Genomic DNA, 11,890 nt, shown 5'->3' with positions numbered 1-11,890 from the left:
TTTTGAATTTCGAATTAACACGTCGATAGTCAGAAAAGCGTTCCGTTCAACCGCACTTAGAAAAGCCATAACAACATTTTAAAACTCGTTCAATTTTGTACCTTGTCTAATGTTAATAAGGTACAGATTTCAATTGCATTCCAAATGGAATTAGTACTTTTGTCACAATCGTAGTGAAGTCTGCAAGAAACAATCTGTGACTGGGAAGTCTTAACTTGCAGCAAACTTCAGACATGTGGATAGAAGTTTCCTTGTCTCTGAAATTTCAAGGCAAATATAAATTTTAAAGCTATGTGAATGAGCCACGGGCTCGTAAAAGTACTGCCACTCTTGGTCTCACGAAATTTGACTTGAAAAAAATAAGTATTTGTAAGTTTTCAAAAAGAAAGCTACAAAAGCGGAGTATGAAGGCGGGGCGGGTTTGCTATAATTTCGCCGATCAAAAACTTATGACTTTGCCTTATTCTAGGGGCTTACTTGGTGGGTCCTTGTTCTTCTCTCAGGCGTAGTCCGAAGAAAATCTGGCCTTTGCTGATGGGAGCACCTCGTGGCTCGCTGAATGGCGAAAACACTGTCACTTCTCGATCTTGATCACAAAATCCGATGTTGTCTTCAAAGTTAACAACCCCGGGGCGAAATACAACACAAAAAAACACTAAAAAGTTAGTAAATGCGGTGCTACGACGGCGATGCAATTATTTGCTTGCAGGACGTAGGAGTTTCGAGCGAAAACTGATTTTAATCATGGCCGCGGGCGTTTACCCCGTGTCGCCCCTAGGTGGCGCTGTCATAGTCTTAATGGCGGGTATAGCATTGGCTCAAACATAGCCCCAGCCTTGAAAGGTTCCCTTTTCAAAACTAGGAAATGATTCTTACTAATCAAGTATAGGTACACATACAGTTACAGTTAAAGCTAGAAAGAAAGGCCGCTTAAACAGCCGAAGAAATTAAGCAAACTATTAGTTCTCTATATTAACCTATTTTACTTACAAATATATATATATATATAGATATAGATATTTTTTTTAATAATAACAGCCTAAGGGATATTAGAAGGAAGTGGACACAAGCGCACTACCGGACGCCTGTACGTGCCGTTCTTTGTTTTTACTAAGACTACTCTTATCGCGCCGTCTTTTCCTGGATACGTCTCAGTAACTATGCCCATTGGCCAGTGTAACGGCGGGGCGTTGTCAGTGATAATAAGAACTACAGTTCCAACAGTGATGGGTCGCGAATCGGTGTTCCATTTTTCCCGTGCTTGTAATGTATGCAAGAACTCTAATGACCAACGGCGCCAATACGATTGTACCAAGTTCTCGAGTAAGCTATAACGAGATAATCGATTAATACGTTCTTCAGTTATTTCCGCGGCGGGTAAGGACCTTAAAGGTACGGTATTCAAAAAATGGGCCGGCGTGAGCGGCGTAGGCTCTGCGGGATCGGCGCTTAAGAGGCCCAAAGGCCTACTGTTTAAGACAGCTTCTATCTGGCACAAAAGTGTGAACAATTCGTCGTATGACAATATTTGAGCGCCAATCACCCGAAACAGGTGAGTCTTAAATGATTTTACAGCTGCTTCCCAGCTGCCTCCCCAGTGTGGGGCGTTTGGCGGGATAAAACTCCACTTTACTCGATTTTCTAGAAGCTCCCTTCGAAAGATGTCCGAAAAGCCCTGGTTAATGAGATTTTTCAGATGAGAATCAGCGCCCACAAAATTCGTTGCATTATCCGAATACATAGTGTCTACCGGACCTCGACGGGATATAAACCGTTTCAGCGCGTTAAGAAACGTTTCTGAGCTTAAGTCTGCGCATATCTCTACATGAGTGCCGCGCGTGGTCAGGCAAATGAAGACACAAACGTACATTTTCTGACTCTTAGCACCCCGTCTTCGCACCAACGTAACGTTGAGCGGTCCGCATAGATCCACTCCAGTATGAGCGAAAGCCTTGGAGACTTGTAGTCTGCATTCTGGCAGATTTGCCATTGCAGGTGGTGTTATTACTCTTGGACGTGTCTTGAAACACCGCACACATTTATCAACTCTGGAGCGCACGATCATCCTAGCAGACAATATCCAATACCGCAGCCTTAACAATGAAAACAAATGCTTTTCACCTGCATGACAATTTTTCCAGTGTGTATAATCTATAATCAGATCAACGATATGATCCTTCCGTGGCAGCAGAAACGGATGTTTGTGATCAAAGGTGAGATTAGCGTTGTCCAATCTACCTCCCACTCGTAGCACTCCATCTACTAGGATGGGCCTGAGCTTCCGAATAGCCTTCGAGGCTGGGGCTTTGCCAGCCTGACTGGCCTCCAAATATTCCGGAAAGTGCACAGTCTGAAGAGCCTTGATAGCGGCTAACTCCGCCGCTTCCGTGTCTTCCACCGTAACAGCGCCTTTAGATGACAGTAATTTCACAAATCGTAACACGTAAACTATAACGCGCAGGTATCTGAACCAAGATGAGATCCTTTTGGACAATACGTACAACACAGGTTCCTCTGCGGGGGGGGCTACAGTCACCACAGTAGGTAGGGCTATTACCTTTTGTTCCGGCATTTCACTCTCAGAGCTCGCCGCGAAAGGTTTTATAGGCCACTTCGAGCGCTCCAGTCGGGCCCACGGTGGACCTTGCAACCACAGAGGATGTTCCAACAATTGGGAGGCTGTAAGGCCACGCGACAGGCAATCACTGGGATTCTCCTTCCCTGACACGTGAAAGAAACAATCCGATGGCAAATTCTTCTGGATCTTCGCCACCCTATTCGCGACAAAGATTTTCCATCGGTGAGGGCTGGAATGAATCCAGTGCAGGGTCACGGTCGAATCCGAAAACGCATAGATTTGAGAGAGTGAGACGCGCGTGCTATAATGATCCATAACAACTCGAACCAATTTTGACATAAGCCATGCCGCACATAATTCCAAACGGGCCAAGGACACAACCCTCATTGGGGCCACCTTCGACTTCGCGCACAAAAATCGCACTGATATGCTTCGGTTAGTAACCACATGTAAGTACAGCACCGCACCATAGGCCTTCTCGCTCGCATCTGCGAAGGCTAAAAGTGTAACCGTGCAGGAAGACGTTACACCTACGTGACGCGGTATTGTCATTTGGCTAAGCAGCGGTAAATCTCTAACGAAATTAGTCCACGCGTCAATAACAGCTGTGGGTGGGGTTTGATCCCATTCGATGTGTTCTAACCATAGCTGTTTTATCATGAGCTTAGCATATAAGATTACCGGAGCCGCAAACCCTAAAATGTCCCACAGTCTTGCCACTACCGATAATATGTTGCGCTTGGTGCATCGTTCTGTATTTGAGTTTACTTCAAATGAAAATAAATCGGATCGCGGCTCCCACTTTATGCCTAAAACCTTTTGATAGGAGCCGTCACCAAACTCAACCCAACTCGGGTGTAGGTACTCTTTAGGTATGGCCTTGAGGAGTTCTGGTGAATTACTCGACCATTTCATCAGGTCAAAACCACCAGCCTTAAACATATCTATAAGCTGGGCCGCCGTTTCGGCGGCTATTTTTTCAGACGGTGTACTGGATGCAACATCGTCCATGTAGTAATCTCCTCGCTTGATAAGTTCGGCCGCGCGTGGATACCGGGGTCCCTCGTCGACCGCCAATTGTTGAATGGGTCGTAACGCCAGATACGGACTCACAGATAAACCGAAACAAACCCGCTCAAACTCGAATAATTGCAAAGGGTCGGCGGGGTTGAATCTATACAAGATTCGTTGGTATTTCCTAAACTCGGGGTGCACCTGAATTTGCAGGTACATTTGTCTAACGTCGGCACAAAAGGCGACGGGAAATAATCTGAAATTTAAGAGTACTAGAAATAAATCCGACTGTAAATTAGGGCCTGGATTTAAAATTGAATTCAGCGACACGTTCTTGTCGGTCGGCGCGCTAGCGTTCAGGACCAGACGAAGTTTGGTCGAAACTTTGTCGTTTCGCACCACTCCATGGTGGGCAATTACATAACCTTCCTCTCTGCTGTCCCCTGTCACCGGGTTCAAATAACCCTTCTCCAAATACTCGCGTACAATGCCGTCGTAAGCGGCTCGCAAGGCAGGCGTAGAATTAAACTTCCGTTCCAGCGATAAAAAACGTTTCTCGGCATGTACCAGCGAATTTCCAAGTTGCTCCGGACTGCTCTTAAAGGGTAAAGCTACCGAATATCGCCCCAAATCATCCCGAGTGGTAGTATTCTTATAATTTTCCTCACAAGCTTGTTCATCGGCACTCATGAAGGTGGAAGTACAGGTAGGTACTTCTTCTAACTCAAAAAAGTTTTCTACTAATTTATTTATCGGTGCCTCCGTGAACGCACATAATGCTACGGATCTTGGCTTAGACTGTGGTAGTGCTACGGGAGTCTTCCCCATTACTAAAAACCCAAGTGTGGATTCCAACACGTCAGGTGAGCCGGGTGGGCCGTGAACGCGGCCGCTCATGAGCAAGGTCCCAAATAGTTCGACTCCAATAAGTAGATCGATGTCTCCGGTAACATGGAACTCCCCATCAGCGAGCGGCACTCCAGATAAGAAAGTCAGCGCGGCACGGTCAACTCGAGCGGTAGGTACGGGGAGCGCTATGCGGTCCGCTACTAACGCCGTTAGGTCGTAAGTTACATCCTTTTTATAGCAAGACCGGATCGTAAGTTGGGCTTTACCCTTAGTAGCATTAGAAGCCCCTCCAAATCCACTGACCGTCGTCGGCAATTCTTTATTTAAATAACTTAATGACAGCTTATTAAAGGCAGCGGTAGTTATGAAATGATCTTGGGAGCCGTTGTCAATCATACAACGCAGAGAATGTGTTTTCCCGTATTTGTCTACTGCGGTCACCCGGGCGGTAGCTAACATTGCTGTCGTTAATTCGGGCGCGATGTTTGCTTGCAAATAATTATACGACACATGTACGTTATTTGTAGTATCCGCCGCCGAGGCGGTCGCAGAAACGGGCGAGTCCATTATCGCGGACGAATCCACGTGCACGGGTATCTCGGCTGCTGTGGGAGACAGAGAGAGCATGGGGAGCGCGTTGCGCGCGCGCGCCCCGCCGCAATGACAAACTGCACGATCTCCTATCACTGCGTCACTCGGTGTCACAGCCAACGGAGGGACAGCTACCTCAGTTGTGGTTAGCGATGTCGATATATTTTCCACGAAATGTAATAACGAATGGTGAGTATTAGCGTTACAGCTATCGCATACTTGATTTGAACGACAGTTCCCACTCTTATGTCTGTGGCTAAGGCACCTTACACACGCACCATATTTCTTAATTGTATTGTAACGTTCACGCGGATTTAACTTTTTAAACTCTTTACATTGATAAAAATGATCGTGTTTTTCGTTGCACAATTCGCACGTAGCCGTGTTTTCCAAGGTTGTTACAAATGACTGAGTGCGCTTCGCGATCGGCTGTTTACCCTGTGGCTTTCCCGCACGCTGGGTCGTGTTCGCACCGGCTACATTAGAGGCGGGACCCGGGTCTCCGCGACGTTCCAATATTTTGGCTTGTTCCTTAATGAACGTAAGAAAGCTAGCGTATTTAGGCAGCTTCTCTGAACGCACGGAATTTTCGAACATACGGCCGGTTTCGGGATCGATTTTCTTTAACGCTAGGTATAAGAAAATGAACTCTTTCTTATCCGATATTTCCAGTTTATCGAAGGCCGCGGCAGAGGTTACGAAACAATCTACAAAGTCGTTTAAACCTTTCGCGGACGGCGATTCTAACGCTTTAAAATTAAACAATTCGTCCAAATACGACGTACCTAACAACCTCACATCTTCATATTTGTCCACCAGCGTATCGTAAATCAATTTATAGTTTTCACCACAAGGAACAATTCCGGCTATTGTTGCTAATGCCTTACCCGAGAGTTGACCACACAGGTAAAATACTCTTTCCGCATCCGTAAGGGCCGCATTACGATGCACCGTACTATTGAAGCACTCGAGAAATGAAGCGAATTTCTTTTGATCGCCATCAAACGTCTGAAGAACAATGGGAGGGAGCTTTAAATTTGGTTTAAAATGCGCCGGCGAGGCCACTGGCGCCAGCGCCCCATCGGACTTGCCGGGCGTCAATTGTTTTATGACATGTTGAATATGCGAAAACATTTCCTCAAAAGCTTCCCATGTTTGAAACGACGGTACGTACTCTTCATCAGCTTGCATACGAGCAGCATTAAGCTGTTCTACCAGGTTATTAAATTCCGAACGTAGTACATCTACGTTCGCCGATTGCGACATAAACCGTTCTTGCGTCTTGGCTGTCCCGACGTGCGACGACAAGTCATAGACACCTTGTAATCTACCGAAATACGCCTGAATTTTAGCTTCTAATAACTTAATATTAGGCCCTATTTTTTCTTCGGTAAGCGACATTTTTAACCAGCACGCAAAAGTAGTATATAAGTAGACTGCGTATACAATAATAACGTAAAATGATACCCAATTTTGATCTGCAATGATTTCAGACAACGGATATACGCGACTCGTAAATCAATAAGTACCTACGGTCGACAATAATAACCTAAGAAACAGCTGACCGCGCAATTGTACCGGCCAGCGGAGTATTCACTGCCTATAGCGCCTATAAATCTATACCTACTCACAACGGAATGTTTACTAGACGACCGCTTAAACGTATCGAAATCGAAACCTATTCTTTATAAAGTATTTAACCGTCTCCTATTTAGACGTGGGATAATTTATAAATATTTCTATTAAGTACCTACCACTACCTACGCGTAAGAACGGCGGATAAGATGGAACACTAAATTCGCAGACCATACAGACGTACCTAGGTAAATAACTGTAAACTGAGGAAGTACTTAGAACTAAAATGCATACGTTTTATCGTGAATAGGCGCTTACTTTACTTTTATATAGGTAAGACCGTCTAGGAAGCACGTACAGAACGTCCGATAGATATGTAGTTTATAGGTTAGTTTGGTATGGAAGAAATATACCTACTTATGTGTATTTAAAAACACTGAACTGATAATCCAAGGGCGAAGGACCAATAAATGAATGAGCCACGGGCTCGTAAAAGTACTGCCACTCTTGGTCTCACGAAATTTGACTTGAAAAAAATAAGTATTTGTAAGTTTTCAAAAAGAAAGCTACAAAAGCGGAGTATGAAGGCGGGGCGGGTTTGCTATAATTTCGCCGATCAAAAACTTATGACTTTGCCTTATTCTAGGGGCTTACTTGGTGGGTCCTTGTTCTTCTCTCAGGCGTAGTCCGAAGAAAATCTGGCCTTTGCTGATGGGAGCACCTCGTGGCTCGCTGAATGGCGAAAACACTGTCACTTCTCGATCTTGATCACAAAATCCGATGTTGTCTTCAAAGTTAACAACCCCGGGGCGAAATACAACACAAAAAAACACTAAAAAGTTAGTAAATGCGGTGCTACGACGGCGATGCAATTATTTGCTTGCAGGATGTAGGAGTTTCGAGCGAAAACTGATTTTAATCATGGCCGCGGGCGTTTACCCCGTGTCGCCCCTAGGTGGCGCTGTCATAGTCTTAATGGCGGGTATAGCATTGGCTCAAACACTATGTTCGAGCGACGCAGTCGGGAATATTGAAGGATTATTACAAGAAATTATTTTATTAGGTATTTGCTGAGAGGGTCGTGACGTGATGTACGCGTTTGCGTAAGGTCTATATATGGTAAGTCTCATTTTGTATGGGATTTTGAACTGCGTGCCAAGTGGGACGTTTTGGAAACTCAAAATCCCATACAAAATTAGAAATTTACGCTAGGGGTACAGTAACAATGAAAAGCTATAGAAATAAACGGTATCAATCAAGTACGTAAAACGAAATACGACGCAAAGGTTTTTCCAACACGCCTTACTTCCACTAGACAGCATCCATTCAGTGCGTAGATTACCTCCTTTAGAAAGAGCATTATGAATCATTTCGATGACTCGCCCTAAAAACTATACAGACGCTGTTGTACACTATCTTAATGAAATAGGTAGGTATTCATACTTTAACTGCATCATATACCACTTCTGCGGGACCGTTTTTTTATTAATATGACAAATATTATGCGAAAATGTATAAATATTATGTCATTTTTAGTGTTCCGTACAAAACTTTGTTCACGGAATACTTATGGGATCACTTCGGTCTTGCAAATCGGTTAGAGTCAGACCAAGAAAAGTCTGCAGCGGATTTGATAGCTCACGCAGTGCAAGTATTATTTTAAACGTCAAACTTCTATGAAATTATGACTTATAAACAATACTTGCACTGCGTGGGCTATCAAATCCGCTGCAGACTTTTTTTGGTCCGACTCTAAATGCGTTTTTCTCTGCAGAGACCGTTTGACGCAGACAACTAAAATTTGGAACAGTTATTTATTTATAAGTATGGCCATAAGTTATGAATCTCAAATAATCTCAATAGTTAAGTATCAGGCCAATTCGAACGCACAGCGCACACTGACATTTGAGTGATATTTGAATCATATTATTTAGTTATTGTGCGTCTCGCCCGCGCCGCGCCAGTACCAGCACGAGTGAAATTCACGCTATTTGAATTTGAATGACATACATATCCGTCTGATATTAGTATACGTTTATATTGGCCTCTTTATTAAACAAACGAGCATCTATATGCAGTGAGCGCAAGTGTTTGGCAGTCTCACCAAGCATGTTTATTATCATTCATGTGCGTGCATCTCACAGTATAGTTAAATACTCTATCTAGTGGATAAATTAATATTGATTCAGTATGAAAAACGAACCGAACGCACTGAGCCATGTATGAGTCTACTCGGACAGTATTGTGCCATGTTCTTTCGGCTGTTTCCCAGATAAAGTTGAATGATCCCTCTAGTGTGTAGTGATCTGTTATTCAGTATGAAAAACGAACCGAACGCACTGAGCCATGTACGAGATACGTACGAGTCTACTCGGACAGTATTGTGCTATGTTCTTTCGGCTGTTCAAGATAACACATAATGCGCGAAGCATTGTGAATGTGTTTTCTGACACAGGCTCTTTTCTGTTGACGTTCTATGTTTAATTTCTTTAGGGTTCTGTTTTGGTTTTATGTTTTTGTTTGTCTATTAATTTTATATCGATTTGCGCGTTATATTTCTATCTAATTTGCGTGAAGGAAAACATCGTGAGGAAACCGGACTAATCCCAATAAGGGCCTAGTTTACCCTCTGGGTTGGAAGTTCAGATGGCAGTCGCTTTCGTAAAAACTAGTGCCCACCCACGCCAATACCTGATATTAGTTGCCAAGCGGACCTCTGGCTTCCATGAGCCATGGCAAAATGCCGGGACAACGCGAAGAAGATGATGATGATTGCTATCTAATTTCTAGAGGTAGTTCGTTTTAGTAGTACCGTCATTGTAATTGTAGCCAACTTTGCCCGCTTTTTTCGAAAAAATACTAATTTCTCCAAAAAAATATAATTATGACATCATATGACTTTTTTTGCTCAGCACGTCCATTGTGATCGAACACGTCAGTTTATTTGAAGAATTTTTTTTTAAATCTTGTTTTTATCCACTTTTTTGGCGTTTTAGAGGGCGGGCAAAGATATCCGGGGTTATGGCCAACATTGCCCACGTCAATTTGGTGCTCAAATATTGCTCTTATGACGATGATGTCCAAGGATCACAAAAAGTTTTTGAGCAAACCTACCATTTCCTGTTAATAACTCAGCGATAAGTATATAAACTTTTGAATAAATTGTGTGGGCAATGTTACCTACCAGTTTTTGCCCTTTTCCCTACAAGACTCGCCTAAGCATTTTACAAATGCTAGGGTTGTCACTTTTGAGAAAATCTGTTTTAATGGCCAAAAATATGATTTCTGCTGTATTTTACCAGCGTTAATGGGATAAAACATCTAAATAAAGGATAATACGACAAATTAAATTCAGTATATATTTATGAACTTACTTTAGTGTACAAACATAACCTTCTTTTACTTGCGAAGTTGGGTAAGTTAGTCGAAAGTGACCACCCTAAGCCGTTTTTCTTGGTGGGCAATGTTGGCATCCATAGGTCTATACAACATTACATTGCCCACCGCCAAAACTCTTGTGTCTTTAGGTCTTTTTAGTTTAAACCTCAATAGACATAATCTATGCTTCATGTTTTATAACTGAAACCCGCGGAAATATTTGTCAGAAGGTTCTCAATTTTTTTCTACGAGCAATAATTTTTCAACAACTTTTTGCCCGCAGTAATATACCCTATATTTGACAACTCGCTGAAAATTCCCAAGTCAATTTATGCACATTTTTGGTATATAAGTAGTATTGTCACAATATAAACTATTTTCTACTAAAAATACCAGCCAGAACTATTTGAAATTTTTCTACATTAATGAATTTGTTTAAAATTGTCGTTTTGGGCAAAGTTTCCCCTGGAGGCAAAGTTGGCTACAATGACGGTAGGGCTCATTTAGACGGCGCGCGAACTCGTATACGATTTTAGTTACATTGCGGACCATTACGGTGACATCAATTCAGCCGACCGATCAAACGACACAACAATGTAATCAAACTCGCATGCGAGTTCTCGCACCGTCTAAAAGAGCCCGTAGTCTAGTAGTCGGTAGTAGTGGACAGGCAGCCTAAGCGTCCCGTTTTCAGGGTTCCATACCCAATGGGTAAAACGGGACCCTTATAACTAAGACTCCTCTGTCCATCTGTCCGACTGTCTGTCCGTCTTCTGTCACCAGGCTGTATCTCATGAACCGTGATAGCTAGACAGTTGAAATTTTCACAGATTATGTATTTCTGTTGCCGCTATAACAACAAATACCTATAAAAAGTACGGAATCCTCGGTGGGCGAGTCCGACTGCTAAAACTATATCGGAAAATATCAGCTTAAAATAGAAACACGCCGTCAAACGGCTGATTGCTTAGCGTCGGTTAAACTGGGCCCGATTCGGATTCTGAACTAGACGTCTATTAGACATCAAGATACAACAACGATATTTTTAAGATCTAGTCTGTCAAATTTGACATTTCCTCGGTTCTGGAGATACTCTTGAACGATTTCCACAATGTCTAAAACGTCTCGCTATGTATTTTCAGATATTAAAAGTAAAAGTGGCATTGGTTGCCCGAATTGAGCTATAATTATATGTCTAGTTGAAATCTAAACTAACTGCCGTATTCGAATTTTAAGATATTCACAAGAGACGACACGTATTAGATCCATTCTAGATACGTTATAGTTAAGATTTCAACTAGTTCTCTTTTGCAGCGCAATTCGGGCAACCAATGTCACTTTTACGTTAGATAGTGTTAGACATCTATTGGATGTGAATTGGATCTCTAAGTCATATCTCGTGGAAATCGTTCAAGAGTATCGCGGAAATGTCAAATTTGACAGGTTAGATCTTAAACATATCGTTATCGTACCTATCTTGGTGATGTCTAAAAGATATCGAATAGATGTCTATTTCAAAATCCGAATCGGGCCCCTAGGGTATCTAGGTATCTAGTACATATCGTATCGTTATCTTCTTTAGAACGGATCATGTTTCCTGAATACCGCGGTATATCAGTCCATCTAAATTGGAAGCGGCCGCGGGTAAAATCAATCGATGCACAAACAGAAATAGCAAGTGTTATTGTGATTGCCACAGGCATATTGATGGGAATATTCTCGGTATCGTTCCCGGTAATAAAAAAATCTTACAGATATATTATAGGATATTCCTGTAAGATTTTTTAAAATTTTAAAGAAGTCTTGTCAGTTATTTATTAGATAAAAATTATTATTGCCTCAAGGACTTTTTTCTACGAAACTATTCAGGAGCAAAATGGTTAACTGAAATTGTTATTAAATATT

General features: G+C 42.6%; 1 protein-coding gene across 1 annotated transcript; it reads right to left on the bottom strand.

Moving 5' to 3' along the window:
* Positions 1-499: 499 nt before the first annotated feature.
* On the bottom strand, positions 500-6,433 carry LOC134652688 (uncharacterized). The gene is made up of 3 exons (XM_063507851.1): positions 3,444-6,433; positions 2,239-2,465; positions 500-555 (listed from the first exon to the last, which is right to left on the bottom strand). Exons 1-3 carry the CDS (start codon positions 6,431-6,433, stop codon positions 500-502), a joined length of 3,273 nt encoding a protein of 1,090 aa, XP_063363921.1.
* Positions 6,434-11,890: the final 5,457 nt, after the last annotated feature.

Source organism: Cydia amplana, chromosome 12, assembly GCF_948474715.1.
Source record: "Cydia amplana chromosome 12, ilCydAmpl1.1, whole genome shotgun sequence".
In the NCBI taxonomy this organism is placed as follows: Eukaryota; Metazoa; Arthropoda; class Insecta; order Lepidoptera; family Tortricidae; genus Cydia; species Cydia amplana.
Note: the sequence above shows the minus strand (reverse complement) of the source record. Positions and strands in the feature narration are given on the sequence as shown.